Source organism: Danio rerio, chromosome 24 (genome assembly GCF_052040795.2).
Source record: "Danio rerio strain M-AB ecotype USA chromosome 24, GRCz13ab, whole genome shotgun sequence".
NCBI lineage: Eukaryota > Metazoa > Chordata > Actinopteri > Cypriniformes > Danionidae > Danio > Danio rerio.
In genome coordinates this window covers 10,010,708-10,031,297 of record NC_141044.1, presented here as the reverse complement: position 1 = coordinate 10,031,297, position 20,590 = coordinate 10,010,708, and the positions used below count along the sequence as shown (strand labels likewise).

The 20,590-nt window shown below is 34.4% G+C and overlaps 2 protein-coding genes and 1 long non-coding RNA gene across 18 annotated transcripts in view; all 3 read right to left on the bottom strand.

The window, feature by feature from the left end:
* The window catches only part of tmem108 (transmembrane protein 108), a 130,519-nt gene extending 125,331 nt beyond the window's left edge, over positions 1 to 5,188 (bottom strand). For 2 of the 8 annotated variants that reach the window (XM_087309286.1, XM_087309283.1), the window contains exon 1: positions 5,053 to 5,188. Coding sequence is in view for 2 of the 8 variants with exons in the window: in XM_087309281.1 (XP_087165407.1) it covers positions 5,077 to 5,125 (49 nt within the window). In the remaining 6 variants the exon portion in view is untranslated. Of the gene's footprint in view, positions 1 to 2,897; positions 3,136 to 5,052 lie in introns of those variants that run through there. The other 6 variants (XM_087309281.1, XM_087309280.1, XM_087309287.2 and 3 more) reach the window with 3 other exon arrangements.
* Positions 5,189 to 5,875: 687 nt separating this feature from the next.
* On the bottom strand, positions 5,876 to 12,074 carry LOC147831005 (uncharacterized). The gene is made up of 3 exons (XR_015524782.1): positions 11,175 to 12,074; positions 8,205 to 11,131; positions 5,876 to 8,168 (listed from the first exon to the last, which is right to left on the bottom strand). It is a non-coding gene; the product is annotated as an uncharacterized LOC147831005 (long non-coding RNA).
* Positions 12,075 to 14,314: 2,240 nt separating this feature from the next.
* Positions 14,315 to 20,590, bottom strand: part of topbp1 (DNA topoisomerase II binding protein 1) — a 41,117-nt gene continuing 34,841 nt past the window's right edge. For 4 of the 9 annotated variants that reach the window (XM_087308420.1, XM_087308422.1, XM_087308421.1 and 1 more), the window contains exons 24-28: positions 19,450 to 19,613; positions 19,249 to 19,377; positions 19,076 to 19,165; positions 17,228 to 17,389; positions 14,315 to 14,562 (exon numbers count right to left, since the gene is read on the bottom strand). In XM_087308420.1, coding sequence (XP_087164546.1) covers positions 14,425 to 14,562; positions 17,228 to 17,389; positions 19,076 to 19,165; positions 19,249 to 19,377; positions 19,450 to 19,613 — 683 coding nt within the window. In that variant the 3' untranslated portion in view covers positions 14,315 to 14,424. Of the gene's footprint in view, positions 14,563 to 17,227; positions 17,390 to 19,075; positions 19,187 to 19,248; positions 19,378 to 19,449; positions 19,614 to 20,590 lie in introns of all 9 variants that reach the window. The other 5 variants (XR_015524363.1, XR_015524365.1, XR_015524364.1 and 2 more) reach the window with 2 other exon arrangements.

Sequence of the window (20,590 nt, the reverse complement as noted above, 5' to 3'; positions counted from 1 at the left end):
GTCAATAAAATGTCTGTTGAAGGAGCAGTATCAACAGATATTAAGCAGACAGTCTATAGACAATACTAATACCATTAAAATGGACCATTAAAATAAAGTGTCCCCAGTAAATGTTTTGGTACTCCAGAAACATTTCTTATCTTATTATATGTGTATATAGTATTTTTTTACATTCAGATTTGATCAATATAATGCTTTCTTGCTAAATAAAACATTTAATTTCTTAGAAAATAAAATCCAAAAATTATGATAGTAAAAAAAATCTTTCTTAAATAATAATAATAATAATAATAATAATAATAACAATGATATCCATACGCCGAACTAATCCAGCACAAAAAAGTAGCCGACCTAAAGTGTCACTTAAATGCAGTATTTGAAGCTCATATTTTAATAAAAATTTAGGCAATTAACTGCAAAAAGGTTAATTTTTTTTTAGGTAAAAAAGCCACCCCTTTTAATAGGCTGGCTATGGGCCTGTATATACAGTTGAAGTCAGAATTATTAGCCCCCTTGTTTTTTTACCTTTCAATTTCTGTTTAACAGAGAGAAGACTTTATAATACATTTCTAAAGATAATAGTTTTAATAACTCATTTCTAATAACTGATTTATTTTATCTTTGCCATGATAACAGCACATATTATTTTACTAGATATTTTTTTAAGACACTAGTATTCAGCTTAAAGTGACATTTAAAGACTAGGTTAATTAGATTAACTAGGTTAGGGTAATTAGGCAAGTTATTGTATAATAATGGTTTGTTCTGTAGACTATCGGAAAAACATATTGCTTAAAGGGCAAACAATTTTGTCCTAAAAATGGTTTTTAAAACATGTAAAACTGCTTTTATTCTAGCCAAAATAAAACAATATGACTTTCTCGAAAAGAAAAAATATTATCAGACACTGTAAAAATGTCCTTGCTCTGTTAAACATCATTTGGGAAATACTTAAAAAAGAAGAAAAAAAATCTGTTTAATCTGATTTCAACTGTACTGTATATAGAGTTTTTTTAAGCAAAGAAATAAATAAACAAAGGTAAAGACAAAATAAAAAATTAAATAAAAAACAACAGCAAATCAGAACCAACAAAATCCCATGTAAACTATACCAAAAAAAAGGCATGCTGTCTTTTTTCACAGACACAGTAATTACTAAAGAATGCAATGTTTACAGAAGAACTAGCTCAGATAAGGATGCTGCCCTCCAGCAAGTTAACCAGTGGCGTTAAAAGGGTGATGGCCTTTTGCCCTAAAAGAATCACAGGTCCTCCTCCGCTTTTCAGCAGACACTCACTGCTCAACAGCCTCATCCCAGGTGACCCTTTCTGAACAAGTTGTCAGCTACACATGTCAGTGTCTCGCCACTTGACCCAAGACCCGACTCCCTCCCTCTGAATCCCCATTGGCCAAACCAGCAGGGGAATTGTCCTCTAGAACAAAGCATATAGTTGGGGGTGTTCGGTTAAGGACTTTGACTAACATTCCATTCACAATGCTCTCTGGCGACCAACTTTTAATGACCCTGCACTTCTAAACATTTACTGTTCACCACACACACAAAAAAGAACGTTCAGTGCTCACAAATAGAGCATCTTTATGGAAAGGAGCCTTTGCAACGGTCTCGAGCTTTAAGAGAGTTGCCTCATTATTTAGAACTGAATATTAATGAATGAGCCGCAGGGTAAAGGAAACATTCAATCTGTTTTCTAGCCTTCAGATTGTGTTGCTGTAGAACATGGTCAATGGCGAGGTCAGAGGTTGGATTCCCAGGGAAAACACATACAGTTGGTTTACCGAAAAAGTTTTAGAATCGAGGCTGAATTCAAATCATTTCTGAGAAAAGCATCTAATAAATAAAATATAATGAATATACTGTTGAATTTTCAAAATATGTTTTTTTTTTTTTTGGTTACCAGCAGTCAGAAAGAAGAGGATACTGCAATGATGTTGATGCTCTCAAATGAAAATTACCAATACCAATACTGCCCTATTGGTGTCAATATCAAATAATAATTGAGAAAAATGTTTTTATAAACAAAGTAAACAAACAGAAAAAATATGTTTATAAAAATTAAGAAACTATGATACTTATTAAAATATCATTAAATGCATCTTGCTGGTGAAGTAACCCCTAGCTATTATAAGTAAAGCAGAAAATGATTTCAAATTAAAATATTTTTTTTAAATGAAACATATCTATTAATTTCATTCTTAACTGTATCTTCATATGTCATCAATACAATATCTTAATATGTCATCAAATGATTCTTGTTAGAGCCGGAGAAGTTTTCTGGCATCAACAATGGATACACAATGACATTTTAGTGAGCGTTTTCTGTGAATCAATATAAAATGTAGGCTGTATGAAAGTATTTAATATATTTCAAATATTTATTTTATTTTCATTGTTTTAGGTTGTTCAGCTTTAAATGTTTACCTGACATATCAATAGCCTAAATTGCTGCTTGGTAATAGATCATTTATTATTTATTTATTTTTATTAATATTATTATAACCTTCATTTTACCAGAAAAGACACATTGAGATTAAAAATCTTTTTTGCAAGAGCGTCCTGGCCAAGAATAGGCAGTACACATGTCACATGGGTCTAACAAACAACAAACAAAAAACAATTGACAGTTAATATGAATCACACATTGCCAAACACTATTCAAAACATCTACAATCCTACAAGCCGTTTCATGCAGCTATTAATGTTTGTAAACAATACAACAACTTTGCCATTACGGTGCTATTTATATCAATACAAACAAGCAAAAAGGGTATAGCTAATCGGTAGATGTTATATAACTGATTACACTTAATTCTAGTCTAGTTTTAATAACATCGCAATTAAAAGCATACTACCATCTTAGCATTTTCCCGCAAATCACAGTTAATGTGCAGCTGTAACCATGCGAGTTATCCAGTCAGATATTTAGAGCAAGATTTAATGTGGCTTACCTTGTTAAAAAATATGAAGAAAATTATCAAAAACGTCTGTAGCATAACATGATGTTTATCCGCGTTAAATCCTCAGAATTCTGACAACAAAACGCAACGATGTTTTCAGGGGTGCTTGTGCCGTTAATCGTCACCAACTCTGCTTCAGCTGCAGCACACAATTACTACAGGCTGAAACCCCGCGTGTGTTTGTGACGAGAGAGAGAGAGAGAGAGAGAGAGAGAGAGAGAGAGAGAGAGAGAGAGAGAGAGAGAGAGAGAGAGAGAGAGAGAGAGAGAGAGAGAGAGAGAGAGAGAGAATATTTATTTAATTTCAATTAAAATGTAAAACTTTTTTTATTATTTTAAATAGACTACTTTTTTTGTCTTTTAGATGTTCCTTCTTGGAACATGCTAATATAGCATAAATTAATTTGCAATTCAATATTTAGTTAACATCAACAATAACAAAAAGAAGAACAATAATAATAGCCTAAGTCAGAGATGCAGTAGGGCCCATGGGCCAACGTGGACCCATTGTAACCTTTGATTTGACCCACTGTCTCATCTGAGAAGAGAGTAAGAATGCTGGAGTCAAATGCCTTTCAGGGAGATAGTCATTTTTCTTTTGACATAACCTTTTTTGTTTGTGTGCTTTATTGATGAGCTACAAAAAAGCTTGTTTCAATTAAATGAATCTAATTTTTAAAAATGTAAATAATGTCACTAGACGAATAGAAGACTATGCAGAAGAAATTGGAGAGAAAATCAAGGAAAAAAAATTTAATGTAACTACATTCTATTATATACAAGATTTTTTTTTTTTTTGCTATAGGTTTGTTATAAAATGTTTTTAAAAAAATGCTGTATTAGTTAATATAAAGCAATGTTATTTTTAAATATTAAATAAATTAGGAAATTACCCGAGGCAGATATATATTTTCTTACGGCTCATTAGCCTCGGTTGAGTTTGGCTTTTGGCCCTTCATAAGAAAAGGTTTGGGCACCCCTGGCCTAAGTATTAAATTACATTAAACATAGTTCAAATAAGATTGTTATGTTAAAAAAGTTGTCCAAAAGTAATCCTAAATTGTGATGTTCTGTAAAGTAGCCTAGACTATTTGTAAATAACCAGAAGCACTTCTATTAATTTAAGTTGTTAATAGGTAAGATTAAATTAGCAAGCACAATCTCAGATGAGATCACTGGCTTTTTAGATTTTAAAAGTTTTATATAGGTGTGAATAGTTTGCAAAAACCAATGGTTTTGTCTCATGGAATGTATTATGTTATAATGTTGTTTATTTTATGTAACTTTACAACTCTCAAAATGCCAAAAACTGTTTGTGATTCACCACAGGCCACATGATTCATGATGCGATTTATATTTCTCAATCTTTCTTATTATTCCACTGAAGAAACAAATAAATTAATAGATTTAACCACCCCTTTAAAACCTGAAGGCCCAACCAGTGCTGACTGACTGTTCGCATGCCAACATATTTGAGTTCTGTAAAATGAAAAAAGAATAAAATGTACTACTTATACAACCTACCTACATATTTTAATGAAATAATGTGTAAAACTTGTCTTGCAATCTCTCCATTGTTCCATCATTTAATACCGTGGTCAATATAGGCAATAAGAACTATATTGTCTTCAACCCCTAAATGTTTCAATGGAGAACATTTGCAATGTTGTACAAAACTGATAATTTATGTAGAATAATTGAAACGCATAAATCACTCCATCTCAGATTTCTGTGGTCAGTACATGACAGGCACACAGTCTTCCTCCAAATACCAAGGAATTGCTCATGGGACTGTTATGGAACCATGAATCGATTCCCATGATTCCCGCACCTTATCCATGACTCTGTAGAAATCACATCAGTTAACACAGCAAGAAGAACACCACACAGCATCTCTCACTGGAGTATGCCGACGGAGCAAACCCATAAAAACATTTAACAGCTGAACCACACCAATAATCATTTCTAACAGACTTATGTCATCTTATGAGCTTCAACACCGCGCTACCAATGCGTAATTAACATTGTCATAACGAACACAAAGACAATCCGTGAGGCGACATGCAGTAAACAACACGGAGAACAAGGTGTTTTGATTTACCTAAAGGGGAATAGTCCGAATCCTCTTGTTTCCAGCAGAACCGGCTCATTAAAGCCGCCGCGTCACCGGTCCATCGCGCACATGCCTCCCGCACGGTATCAGACTGTCACATGAGCGGAGCGGAGCCGAGCGGTCAGTTAAACCCTCCCCTGCCTCCATCCAGCGAACATCTGAATCCAGTCCAACACCGCCCCACCTCCCCAAATTCACAGGATAGCCTGTTTAGATCATAGATGAAGGCACCAGGCAGGCAGCAGGTGGATGAGTGAAATCAGACGGTTAATGACTGTGCGTGTCGGTCAGACCGGCTCTTTAAGACTGATTCGTAGACTGTATACGGACACAGAATAATAATGAGTACATATTGCTGCAACAGCAAGCGAGCGTTTAGAGAACTAGGCTGAGAGGGTTATTCTGTCTCCAGTGGTTTAACTTGAATTACCCTGCTTTATTTAAGCTACTGGAGGATGACAGGTTACCCCTGTGAACCACACCAACATGCTTAAGGAAAAAAAGTGTAGAATTAGAAGAAAAAAAGTTAACAGTTTAAATATATATATATATATATATATATATATATATATATATATATATATATATATATATATATATATATATATATATATTAGCAATATATATATTAATATATATTAAATATATATTTTTTTATTTTATTATTTTATTATTTTATTTTTAACTATTTATTTTATTTTAACTGTTAACTTTTTTTCTATATACACACACACACACACACACACACACACACACACACACACACACAGTTGATTTCTGTTTAACAGAGAGCAGATTTTTTTCAACACATTTCTAAAATAATTTTTATGTTTTTTATTTATAATAACTCATTTCTAATAACTAATTTATTTTATCTTTGCCATAATGACAGTAAATAATATTTCACTGGCTATTTTAGACACTTCTATACAGCTTAAAGTGACATTCTAAAACGTAACTAGGTTAATTAGGCTAACTAGGCAGGTTAGGGTAGTATAACGATGGTTTGTTCTGTAGACTATCGATAAAAATAAAGCTCAAAGGGGCTATAAATTTTAACCTTAAATGGTTTTTAAAAAATCAAAAACTGCTTTTATTATAGTCAAAATAAAACAAATTAGACTTTCAAAAAATATATATATTATCAGACATACTGTGAAAATGTCCTTGCTCTGTTAAACATCATTTGGAAAACATTTTAAAAAGAAAAAAAAAATTCAATAGGGGCGCTAATATCAAATGTGAGGTACTGTGGATGCAAGAGGAAGCTGTCTGAAAGGGATGTCTGGGTGCTAATCGATATTGTATCCAAAAAACAAAACCACAGCTGTCCAACTCACTAGGAATTAAACATGCACCTCAACTCTCCTTTTCCCACCAAAACTGTTCATTGGAAGCTCCAAAGGGTTAAAATACATGGCCAGGCTGCTAGCCAAGCCTTTGGTCACTCATGCCAATACCAAACGTTGTTTTCAATGGTGTCATTTTATAGTGATAAGTTCACCTTTACTTACTTTGCCAAATCTGAGAGAGTTACAGTGTGGAGAAGCCCCAAAGAAGCATACCACCCAGACGCTGAAGCATGGGGATGGATAAGTGATGGTTTGGGCTGCAATATTATGGCATTCCCTAGGCCTAATATTGCCAAGGACTGCCGAACCATTCTGTAGGACCATGTGCACCCAAATTCCACCAGCATCACATAGTACCTGGGTCACTTTTCTGCAAAAAGAATGGCTCAAAATCTCTCTGGTTACTGTGCAGGTCTTGTATCTTTTATTGCCAAGATGAAATGATGCTGCATTTGCGGCAAAAGGAGGCCCTAGTAATGAACTATTGTGGTCTCAAACCAGGCGCTTTCAGATTCATTGTCCAACTCCTGTAAGTATGTACTGTATGCAGTGGTGAAAAGAGTACTGCAAAATCACACTCAAGTAAAAGTACCACTTGCCTAAAAATGTAGTTCAAGTAGAGTAAAAGTATACGTTGTAAATCGTACTCAAAATATGTGTATATATAAGTAGATCTTTAAATGGACTCAAGAGAACAAGTATTAGACAGTGAAAAGTCGATGCGTTTACATGCAGATTATGCAGGAATGTGTAAACGTAACATTCTATAGTGCATTTAGTGATCTTCCTATATTTGTTCCTTCCTTCCTTTCTTCATTAATTTTTTTGTTTGTTCCTTCATCCATTCCTCTTTTCGTTTGCTCATTCGTTTGTTTGTTTATAGTTTTGTTTCTTTCTTCATTAGGTCATTTGTTTATTCATTAATGTATTCATTAATTAGTTTGTTTGTTCCTTCCTTGCTTCTCTACTTCCTTAATTTGTTCAGTCCTTCCTTGAATCCTTCATTCATTTGGTCCTTCCTTTGTTCCTCCCTTCATTTGTTCGCTCATTCATTCGTTCGTTCATTCGTTGGTTCGTTCTGTCCTTCATTCATTTTTGTTCGTTCCTTCATGCATTCCTCTCTTCATTTGTTTGTTAGTTCATATTTTTTCTTTCTTTTTCTTTCTTCATTAGGTCATTTGTTTATTTATTTATTTAATCATTAATTCCTTTGTTCGTTCCTTTCGTCCTTCCTTAATTTGTACAGTCCGGTCCTTACTTTCTTCAGCCCTTCCTTCCACCCTTCATTCATTCCATTTAGTGATTGTTTAAGGCTGTTTGGTGAATTTAGTCATCATACAGTCGACATCCTTTCTTTTCTCATCAGTGACATGCAGTCTAAAAACAGTCTCTGGGTCATTGCGTGTAAAGATGTTGGACATCTAGGAGATTTTTAATGCTGTTTGCTGCATTTAAAAAAGCACCCATGACTTGAGGTATTTCAGTATGCTGCGATTTATTTCTATGTGCGATTTGATTGGACTAAGGATGCTCAAAATAATCGATTAACCGTTAACCGAAAAGGTGCGTTTGTGACCGATTAATGCTATCAGTTAAACCGTTGAAATTATTACTTTATATATTTTTAGTTTGACTGCATAAGGGGCCGATTGAATGCGCCTTTGCGTTAAGAGGGGCATCTTTTGCACGCGGCTCATCCCAGAGCAGCAGTTTGTGTTGTCAAGACAACTACAGAGAACTTTTAAAGAGCTTAGTTTCCGCTACATTAATTCTTCCATGGCGGAAACCAAAATGCATTCAGCCACGGCTACATTCACATTCAAAACATTCAGTTATTGTTGTTGTTGTTTTTAATAGTGGATTATAATAACACCAAAACGTATTAAAAGGTAGATTATAACAGCGCAAACTTTTCTGTAACCGTATAACGTTAGTGCTGTGCGCTATTGTTTAAAACCATCAGGACATAATCTTTAAAATAATGATTTCTATTAAAAATGTAAAAAGGTTTTGTGATTGTAATAATAACAGCGGGGCATTAAATAAATGCATATTTTTCGTGGAGCGGGCAATTTGAGGAAGTCAGCTATTTTTATTTGACGGAAGAAAAAAAACATATGATTGAAAAAAAAACAGCCTATGCCGGTTATTAAAAAGAATCAGTCAGTGTTTTCGTTTTGTAATATAAATTAATTATTTAAGTGAAAATAATTTAGGGCAGTCTTATTTATTTTATTCATTTTATTTAGTTTATTCTGTTCTGTGCTAAACACTGCAGGTGCGTGAAAATGCTCTGTTGTTATGTTCTGTTATTAATATGCTATAAAAATGAATCAGTATTTTAAAATGCAATATTTAATTTGTCGGACACAAAATAGTCACGTCAATTTGTTTAATATAAAATTAATAGTAATCTGACCAGTTAACCGTTAATAACCGATTAATGAGCGGCGGTTGTCGGTTAGCAAAATTAACCGAAATGAGCATCCCTAGATTGGACAGGAGTGATTTTTGTACTTTAGCCAATTACCATAAACAAGAACGAAGTGACTGCAGGTTAAAGGAAAATAGTGAAGTAAAAGTACAGATATAGCACTAAAAATGTACTCAAGGGAGAAGTACACATTTTTAAAACTACTCCGTTAATTAGCTACAATTTCTGAGAGATCTCTCAGCAACTCAGTAAATTCAAGTGCGGTACAATCTGTGCAAAGTGCATTTGTGAAAATTACACTACTAAATTTACTACTATATAGTGATCTGTTGGTGATATTATAACAAAGTGAAAGCAATTGGGAACAACATCAACTCCTGAAGTGGTAGACCATGTAAAAGTCAGCAAATGCTGAGACACAGTGTTCAGAAGTGGCCAACTTTCTGCAGAGTCAATATCTACAGACCTCCAACCATTGTAGCCATCAGATTAGCTCAAGGACAGTGCATTTTTGTTCTTTTTAAAATATTTCCCAAATTATGTTTAACAGAGCAAGGCGTTCTTTCATATTTGTTTTTTTACCCAGTAAACTTACCAATTACCAATCAGAGTATTAACACTGCTTTAACAACAATAGCAATAGACAACTGTCCTGATTTTAGCCGGTAACAAAGGGGACACTCTGTTCCACTTTTGTAATTGCAGTGGCATAGTCCCTATTTATACCTTATGGAAATTTTCAATGACCTGCATCGGTCACAGTGCTTACAACATGGCCTCTTATTACCACAGTAACACGGCATCGCTATCAGATAGAGGTCGCAGCAGGGTGGCTTATTCTCATTAGCTTGTACTGGTCCCAATATCGCTCTTGTAGACAAGCAAGGAACAAAGGGGTTTTATCTACACCAGCAGTCACAGGGAAGCAGCTTGAGTAGAAACGTTCATTTATAGCACATTTAATTAATCATTCAATTCTGAGGAAAAGAAGCAAGTGCTAAAATACGATGACCTAAAAGGTGATATGTCCTCTTAAGTGAAAAAAAAAGCCTTCAGAAAAGCCCCTTCCCCCATAACCATTGCTTCTGTGACAAATGGGGGATCCAACATGGTAATCCTCTGGCTTTAAGACTGGGGTTTAACCCCCTGGTCTCAGTAGTCGGCTGGTGGCAGGCTTAGCCATGACCAGGCTAAATCATTTACATGCCCATGTAGGCCACCAGACTTCTCCAGTAAATCCAGTTACTGCATGAAGTGAATGTGTGTGACAGGCATCAAGGGATTCCATGCACACTTAAATAAATATCTGTCATTTAAAAAGAGAGAGAGAAGGGTGGTGGACGGTTGGGGGGGAGTGAATTATAGAAGGTGGTGGGTTTAAATATTTAATATGAGCTTAACTGAGAAAAACAAAATGAAAAATGGTACTGCAAATAATTGTGTAAGCATTAAAAATATAGTATCATTCATATTGTTACTACAGAAAGATAATAGATTGATCAAATTATCTGGACAAGTCATGACAATCTTAAATGTTTGTATAACATAAGTCAAACAGCAGCATCAGAATTACATAAAGTACATAAAAAAAAACTTGGTGCACTTGTTGCCATTAGTAACTGAACGGTTGCTGTGGACACAGAAGATTCTTATGTTTTTTTTGTAAGGAGGCACTGCACCAGGGGTCAAACAGGGACTGTAAGCAACACCTTCAGGAAATGTAATTACTTGTTACGCTCTCGGGGGATTCGCTGAACGTATAGTGCTAAACTGAATTATGAATGAACCGCATTTATAGAGGATTAAATTATGGAGCCAGATCAGTGTCAAAAATAATACAATTGGGGAAAAAAAAAACTCATTTATGCACAGCACAATTCCTATTTACAAAACACAATTCGTAAATTTAAAACACAAATTGTGAATTCACAAGTAAAAAACATAATTCAACAAATGAATTGGAGATGTACATTTAGGAATTGTATTTTAAATTTACGAACTTTGTTTTGGATGTACATATTAGATTTGCGTTTTTATGAATTGTGTTTTGTGTATTTATGTATTGTGTTTGAATTTGCAAATTGTGTTTGGAGCATTTGTAAATGGTTTTTGAATTTACGAATTGGATTTACATATTAAGTAATTGTTTTGAATTTACGAATTGGATTTGCATATTTTAAATTGTGTTTTGAATTTACAAATCGTGTTTTGTGTACTTATGAAATCTGTTTTGAATTTACGAATTGTGTTTTGTGTACTTATAAAATCGGTTTTGAATTTACGAATTGTGTTTTGTGTACTTATAAAATCGGTTTTGAATTTACGAATTGTGTTTTGTGTATTTATAAATTGTGTTTGAATTTACGAATTGTGTTTTGTGTATTTATAAATTGTGTTTGAATTTAAGAATTGAGTTTTGTGTATTTATAAATTGTGTTTGAATTTACGAATTGTGTTTTGCGTATTTATAAATTCTGTTTAAATTTACGAATTGTGTTTTGCGTATTTATAAATTCTGTTTAAATTTACGAATTGTGTTTTGCGTATTTATAAATTCTGTTTAAATTTACGAATTGTGTTTTGTGTATTTATAAATTGTGTTTGAATTTACGAATTGGATTTGCTTTATGAACTTTTTTGAATTTAAGAATTGTGTTTTGTGCATTTATGAATTGTGTTTTAAAAATACGAATTGTGTTTTGAATTTACTCATTGAATTTACATATTAATGAATTATTTTGAACTTACGAATTGGATTTGCATATTTATGAAATGTGTTTTGAATTTACAAATCGTGTTTTATGTATTTATGAAATCTGTTATGAATTTACAAATTTTGTTTTGTGTATTTATGAATTGTGTTCTGAATTTACGAATTGTGTTTTGAGTTTGCGAATTGGATTTACGTATTAATAAATTGTTTTGAATTTATGAATTGTGTTTTGAATTTACGAATCGTGTTTTGTATATTTTGGAAATCTGTTTTTAAATTACGAATTGAATTTGTGTATTTACAACTTGTGTTTTACATTTTACGAATTAAATTTTGTAAACATATTTTTGAGTCTGATTTGGTGCCATATTAAATGCAATAGACTCTTCTGACACATCAGAGTAAAGAAGAGAGAACAAAAGATTTGCCTAATATCTAGTTTGCCCACTATCAGATAACTGTTTTAAATGCTTATATAGTTGGCACATGCATTTGAGGAAGGTTTAAAATAAAAAAAATGTTTATATATATATAAATATTATAATACACACACACACACACACACATATATATATATATATATATATATATATATATATATATATATATATATATATATTGTAATGGGCACAAAATGGTAATATACCAAATAAAATGACTGCTAGGGGGTAACAGTTGGTAGCATGATCGCCTCACAGCAAAAAAGTCACTGGTCCAGACATGCGGTACAGATGAATTCAGAAAGCTAAAATTGTCCGTAGTGTATGTGTGAATGAGAGTGTATAGGTGTTTCCCAGTGATGGGTTGCAGCTGAAAGGTCATCCGCTGGGTAAATCATATGCTGGATAAGCTGACTGTTCATTCCGCTGTGGCGACCCCAGATTAATAAAGGGACTAAGCTGAAAAGAAACTGAAGAAGTGAAATGACTAAGTAGTGCCCCTTTCTATTGTGTGAAGAATGCCCCCTCTGCAGGGCAGATAGTGGTAGTACATATGAGGATGTCTAAAATTCTGGTTTTGATTCTGGTTCATCCTGGGCCATAGACAGCCTAGTGATAGGGGTGGTTCTTTTATCTCAAAAAGTGGCCCTTTTTGCAGCTATTTGCCTCATTTTCTATTTAACGATGAGGTTTAAATACTGCATATTAGTGACAGCACATTTTTTTCTGGATTAGCTTGTCGGGTGGTTATCACAACCACACTTTTTGATTTACCAAAACATTTTTCTAAAGATTTAGAATAAAGAAACATGAAAAAAGTATGTATACATATTATTCTTAAAATACAAATGCATCACATCATATATCATTAAAAAGAAAAGGGAATCTGTTGAAGTTTTAAATTAAAAACTGCCTATCAAAGCTAGGTAGCGGCAGCCTATTGTCATTTATTAGGCAAATGACAATCTAGCCAGCACATTCAACTTTACTCAGTCAGAATTTGTCCACTTTAATTATAAAACATTTAAACGTAACAATAATAATAATAATAGTGTAGAGCAGAGGTGCCCAAACTAGGGCCCGCGGACCAGAGTTGGCCCATGGTAACCTATGATTTAGCCCACCATGCCATCTGAGAAGAGAGGGAGAATGATAGGGAGGTTTAAGAGATTGTCATTTCAAATTTTTGTAACCTTTTATTGGTTTATTTTATTGTTAAACTACAAAAAAACCTAACTGAAAATAAATGTTTCATTTGAAATGGTTTAAATTAATCACATATTTAGTTTAGAATGTACATACTGTCACCTGATGGATAGAGGACAAAGCAGAGTCTTTGGTGAGCTAATCAAGGCAGATACTAGTGTGTTTTTGCATTGAGCTACGCTGTTAAAAATGTGATTGTTTTTATTGTAATACATTATAAAGTTTTACTGTATTAGTTAATATGATTAAAAAATGTATTTATTTGTAAATACTGAACATTAAATGAATTAGAAAATTATGCATGGAAACTTTATGAACTATAGCTTGGTATACTTATTTTCAGTCCACGGTTCTCAATGATATTTGGATTTTGGCCCTTCATATGAAAAAGTTTGGGCACCCCTGGTGTAGAGCTTCCTGATTTTTCTAGCCTCTCTTACAAAAAGTACATAAAAAATATTGATTGCAACAATTGCCTAATTAGTATACAAATTTATTTTTCTATACTTCAAAATTAACTTTAGGTGCTTAACACCTTTTTACTGGACATTTTCTTTCAAGAAAAATGTCCAAAATTTTGACTAAAAGTTACTTGTAAAATGTTTTCACTATTTTTAACAACAACACAGTCAGTCAGTAGTGAAAGATGACTTCACTCATGTCAAATTCTTCTCTGTCTTAAAGGGCACATATTTTAGCCCTTTTTTGAGATTTAATACTAATATTATGGTTCTTCTGAGTGTGCCAATGTAGGTTCAGATCAAAACGCAATTCAGATATGGTTATTATGCTGTGTTAAAAAGTGTAAATTTAGAGGCGTGTACACGGGTTGCTGTTTTGGGGTGTGTTGTTTAAAGCCTTTATCGATGAGTTATTTTCACAAATTATGATGGCATAGCCGTTAAAATAGGACAAATAAGCTCATGTATGGGACAAATTCTGGACATTTGTCAGTGAGGGGTGGGTCTTCTGAACCACACGAACCCCCCCACTGGCTATGGGCCTGTAATCAAACTGTTTTTCCTATTTTCTTTTAAAATCAGGCCAGATCCTGAAAGACTTCAGTATTCTTGGACCATGCTTCACATTCTGAATTATATATATATTTTTTATTGACAAAACAGAATTCATGTACAATGTAATTGAATAAAATGACTTAAATATTTAATTTGAGCTTGAAATAGGATGATTTCATCTCATACGGCTTTTCTTCAGTGTGGACATGTCCCCAGAGGCTTTCCGTTTGCGTGAAGATGCATCTACAACCTTCTCTGTCTCATCGGCAGCTGCTCCAGGAAGATAGTAAGCGTCCATTGAAGGAGACGGTTCCTGGAAAAAGAAAATATTCAAACGCATTTAATGAACATAGCTAATAATTCTAAAAAAAAAAAAAAAAAAAAAACTATTCAGAGCAATGGAACAAGGAATCGCTGTGATGGGATTTCCACATGACTGCCTCTAGTACATTAATATCCGGTGCTGGACTGCACAATTAACCAACATAAAACCAAACTCACTTATTGCTTAGTAATTATGCAATTATAAAAGAACTATAAATACCATCAGGCAGATTACTTTTCCTAAACTTTTTAATAGTATTTTTTTTTTTAATTAGCATTTAAATATTACAATAGAAATGAATAAAGGCTGAATTTAATTAGGCCTGTTGGTTTAACACATTTACTTAAATATTTCACAGTTATTTGGTGACTATCATGATGCAGAAGAGCAACTCAGTGCATGGTGGAGCCTTGATACAGTTATAGGTATTGAAGATGCGAGATATTGCAAATCCACATTTGCACGAATATTGACAAACGATCATAAACTAAAATTAAAATTTTTAGTGACGAGCCAGCACTGGCAATTTGGAAATTATGACAAAAGTGGCTAGTGGGAGTGTCTGTCTAACTCGCCACAGCTGAAATCTACCTGCATTTGGCGGGGGTTAATGCCAAGCCCTGATTATACAGCAGTTTCCTTTTTCTATAAGTCATTCATTAAAATTATTTAAATGAATAAATGATGAAAAATCATTCACAGCCACTTAGTTGCAATTTCTATTTCAGACAAAACAATAAATTTATACATAATGCCTATTCAGGGTTCTTGCACTATTTTAAAAGTAAAATCTAATGCTTTTTAAGACCTCAACAAATATGGTTTGAGACCAAAAAATTTCATAATTTCTTTGGAATAGGCTGCTTAATTTAATGTCCTCATTAGATTTAAATGAATTGTGCCTCGTCACAGTATGGATATAACCCACAGTGCCTGCCTTTTGGATGTCTGGTGGTGAAATAAAACTGTTATAGCTGTCTGTGAGGTGGCGTCTAAACTAAAGCTGTAATCGGGCCATTAAAGTTAGACCCGATAGGGCCCAAATCCCGACAAGTACATATTGACTGACAGCTTTTAAAAAGCCCAAACACGTTTAGAGCCAACATTATTCAAATGTGCACATGCACACAGCTCTTTTGCCTTTTTTCATAAGTGAGTCCTTTATATGTGTTAGCATTACTTATTTATAACATAGGCTATAGGCCACTTGGAAGTTGGAACAAAAAAAAAAAAAAAATAAGCCCTCTGTAACATCGTAACATCTTAGCACTCTAATAAGCCTGGGTACATACACTAAGCCTTTTAATTGGCCAACACACCAATAAAAATTAGTCTTTCTTAACAAATTAAATTAAATGATAAATGATAATTGAGAATCATGAAATTAAGATGAAGGCTCTGTGTGAATTGTTTTGTCACTTCTCTTCACAATCTGCAATAAGGCGACAGTGAAGCTGAATAATAAAAGATTAAGGCCAACATTAGCCAATATACTCTGTCTACATTATGATTTTATGATTTAATTTAAATATTTGGTTATAATTTGAAAATCCTTTACTCATCAAGATTAGGCGATGTGTTTTTTGGCGGAACATTGTTGAATTCACTGTACATGGCTTTAGCGCAGTCCTGCACTCACTGAGCAGCACTAAACACCCTTTCACTGCTGCTGCTACTGGCCGGGATGCACTACTGATCTGGCTAATTTAGCATGTTTTGGGTAGGTATGTTTGTTCATCTTCCACCAGTCAAGAACATTCATTTAATTTTCATGACAGCGGTTTCAGTGTAGCAAGTGACCCCGTCATTTTTCCTTTCAGCTCGCTGTACATTGCTGTTTAGTGCTCTACCCTAATACGCAGTGTATGAGCGACTGCCGAAATACCTTAGTGGCTAGAATGACTGCTCTTATTAAACTAGCAGCAGTCAAAATTCACTCTTTTTGACTTTTCCTTTTTTTTCCCATCATTTGTTTCACCTTTGTAGGGATGTAAACAACAATTTGATTACTTTCTTGCGCAAATCGAAATCCATCACATGACCGTTTATTTACTGCTCAGGCCCAAGCCCAGCCCGACCCCGTCTAAAATGATAGAAATTAAGTACGAACCCATCGGGTTCGACACCCGCGTTATGACAGCATGCAGATGTAGACCGACGTAAGCATCTGTAGCCGACCTACCGTAACAAGCTAATAAATCACGGAGACGGTCATTTCTCTCCTGTTTCACACATATTAATCAACTATTAGATGTTTCACGGTGGACCACTGTGCTTCCCTATCGTCACTGAGCACACCAGCTGGAAATGTAATACTTACAGCCACTTTACGGTAAATCTAAGACAATTTAATAACTTAATTTCCCGTATTTTAATTTAAGACATTTTAAGACTTTTTAAGGATCCTTGGGAAACCTGCTATTGAAAATTAATAAAAGAGACATTAAAATAAATTTTATTCGATGCAATTCATTTGTGATTAACAAATTGCGTTTTTTTTTTCTTGATTGCATAGAAATATGAATTTATTTTTGTGCAGCCTTAAAAACAAGCACAAAATCATTATTGATAATAACACTTTTTTTTATCAAAGTGAAAGAACAAGTAAAAATGTTGTGTTTGTCTGGTTTGAATCACAAATAGCACCTCTTACCTGCATGAGATAATCAGCAATGTACTCTGGTTTAAGACATTTGACCCCGTGAGCTGAAGCCTCACTGATGTCCACTCTAACATCACCTGGTTTTAACCGACTGAAATCCACAAACAGGTGAGTGGTCTCTTTAAACAGTGAGGGAGAAGGATCTGGCAGCACCTGTGTAGCAGGAAAGGGTGAAATACAAGAAAAATAAACAACAAAGTAAGGAATGAGCAACAACAGCCTGCAAAGTCACATTGTTTACTTGTCCTTCAAACTTGATGAGTTTTGAAAAATACAATATAACCATTCACATCCATTAACAAATGCTATGAATGTATTTGAAATATCTTCTTTTGTATTTAACAGAAAAGGGAAACTAAAAATAGCATGGAATGACTTGAGGAGGTAAATGGTGAATAAATTTAGATTTTTGAGTGAACTGTGGTTTTAAGTTAAGAAATCCCTGAGTAATAAGGTTAAGGGTAATCTCAGGAAAACTTGAATGGCAAGAAAGAAGACATAAGGGTCAACAAAACCAGTGTTTCTCAACCATGTTCATGAAGGATCACCAGCACTGCATGTTTTGGATGTCTTCTTTGTCTGTCACACACATTTCTGGTCTTTCAGTCTCTGCTAATGAGCTGATCTGAATCAGGTGTCTTTGGTTAAGGAGACATGAAATATGTGCAGAGCTGATGCTCGTCCAGGAACATGGTTCAGAAACACTGAACTAAATGAATGTATGGGTGCCGTTAGTTATTCTACCTTAATTATCTAAGTTGTCCCTTAAGCAACCATTTCTTAATAAATGTAAAGACCAGGACACAGCAAGCCTATGCCAAAGAACTAGCATTGATGAAAATCAAATATGTTGTGGTTTCGTGTCGACCACGGCTGGTCCCATCTGGACTAAAATGCTGTGTGTGAACACAACAAAGGGATGGCTGCAGGCTGAAACCAGAGCACATCTTGTATCTTTCTGTTAACGCAGATTGCAGTAATATTCTTTCTCAATCCAAAAAAGTAAAACCAGAACATGAGATGCACAAAGCGTGAACAAAGCAGCATTTATTGCCATTATCACAGTAATCCTCACTCACCACAGAGGGATTTGCTTGTGCCAATATGTCTGATAATCTAATAATCCATAAATGTAGTATTATTTGAGTAATATTATTGACTAAAGTGAAAACGTTCAGATGATTTATGTACAAAAAAAAATCCAAGTAATATTGTTTGTATTTTAGCGGATGTTACATGAGAGAGTTTACCAAACAAGTAAAATTTGAGAATTCATTTTATTTTTTATGTATGTTATGCTTTTAGTTCCTGGACTTGTACACAAAATCTGCATAAATCCACAGATTTTATTTCTTGTTTCTATGCATAACTAGTGAATAAATTCAGATTGTGTTTGGCCCTTAGGTTATGCCCCCCCTCAAGTCAAACTACTTAAAGACTTATACAAAACTAGAGCCTGGTCTTGTATTCACAAAACATTTTCTCTTAGCACATGCCTATTATCTTTACAAATTTCACCTAAATCCACAAGTTAGTATCTACATATGAAGAGTTCAGATGTAAAAAAAAAAAAAAAAAAAAAAACTCTAAATGACATCTTATGTTCTCTTTAAATAAGCATTTTTCTCAGCATCATATGTTTATATTCAGTTATTTCACTTTAATGGCAATAAAAATAACTTATTCGTCACTATAAAAGTAAAATTACTAAGCCTACACACACAGGAGTCTTTAGAAGAAAATATTAAATGACATTGAGGTTTTTGGATCTCATCACTTCATTTGGGATGCCTTGGGAAGTTTTGTAAATAGGGCACCAGATGACAAAAGACAACAGACCTTGGCTCCTCCAGACTGCAGCAGTCTTCTGAATCCAGCCTCTCTGGCCTGGTCAATATTCAGCATCACAATCCAGCCGCCAAACGCTCCCTGCACAACAATAACATTAGGCTCTGAACCATGAACATAAATCCTAGGAATCTAGAATCTAAGCCAAGTATGTGCATGCGTACCTCCTTGTTTGAGCAGCCTTGTAGTGTTTTCCTCCATCGCATGGCGGCCAGTGCCAGTCTCTTCTGCTGAGAGTTAATGGATGGCAAAGCCTCCAGTATAGAGCTGCTTCCCCACTCGTACTGATCCTCCTAACACACAAACAGAACATCAGAGACTGTGACAGAAAAAAGTGCTAATCTCAAAGATGAATACACACACACCTGTATGAAGTGTCCTTCTGCTCGGCAGGCCTCCAGGTATGAGCGGTGAAGGATCCACTTGCCCGCGGCCATAGCGGCCAGATACTTCTCATTCCTCAGAGGGTGACCCACAATCACATGAGTGCAGCTTGGGTCAAAACTCTGCTTCTCCAACACAACACCGCCTGCACACATACATGATGCATCCATCCATACATTACAATTACAATTACAATTACAATAACATAAATTAATGAATAAATTATAATTAAATGAATATTGGCACAATTTAAAACATAATACTATTTATTTAGGGCCCCAGGATTCTTTCATTTCATTATGCTGCATTTATTCATTCATTTTCTTGTCGGCTTAGTCTCTTTATTAATCCGGGGTCGCCACAGTGGAATGAACCCCCAACTTATCCAGCAAGTTTTTAAGCAGCGGATGCCCTTCCAGCCGCAACCCATCTCTGGGAAACATCCACATTCACACACACACTCATACACTACGGACAATTTAGCCTACCCAATTCACCTGTACCACATGTCTTTGGACTGTGGGGGAAACCGGAGCACCCGGAGGGAACCCACGCGAAGGCAGGGAGAACATGCAAACTCCACACAGAAACGCCAACTGAGCCGAGGTTCGAACCAGCGACCCAGCAACCTTCTTGCTGAGAGGCGACAGCACTACCTACTGCGCCACTGCCTCGCTTGCTGCATTTATTTTAGCATAATATCATTATGTATAAGTTCACAACATGTTGATGGAAAGTATGTAGCTTTACAAATACATATAAAATGGAGTCAGGTATTTAAGAGGGTTTCAACAGGTTTTGTGAAGGCAAATTTAAGACTTTTATAAACCTTTCTAGGACCACCTAAAGAAAATTTAGGGAAATAAATAATAGTACTGTATTGAGAAAATGTATTGACATCTAAGAGTTGTTTATAAAGCAACATTTTAAATTAAAAATACGTACAAAATGTAGGTTAATACAATTAAGTTTTTAATTTTACATAAAAGCTTGAATACCTCTGGTTCTAACTTTGACTTCCTGAGCAGACCCTTTGTGTATCTATATTTGTACCAGTTGCTATAAATACAACTCTTCTGTGTGCTTGCTAGACCAACAGACAATAAATAGTTGCTATTTTGT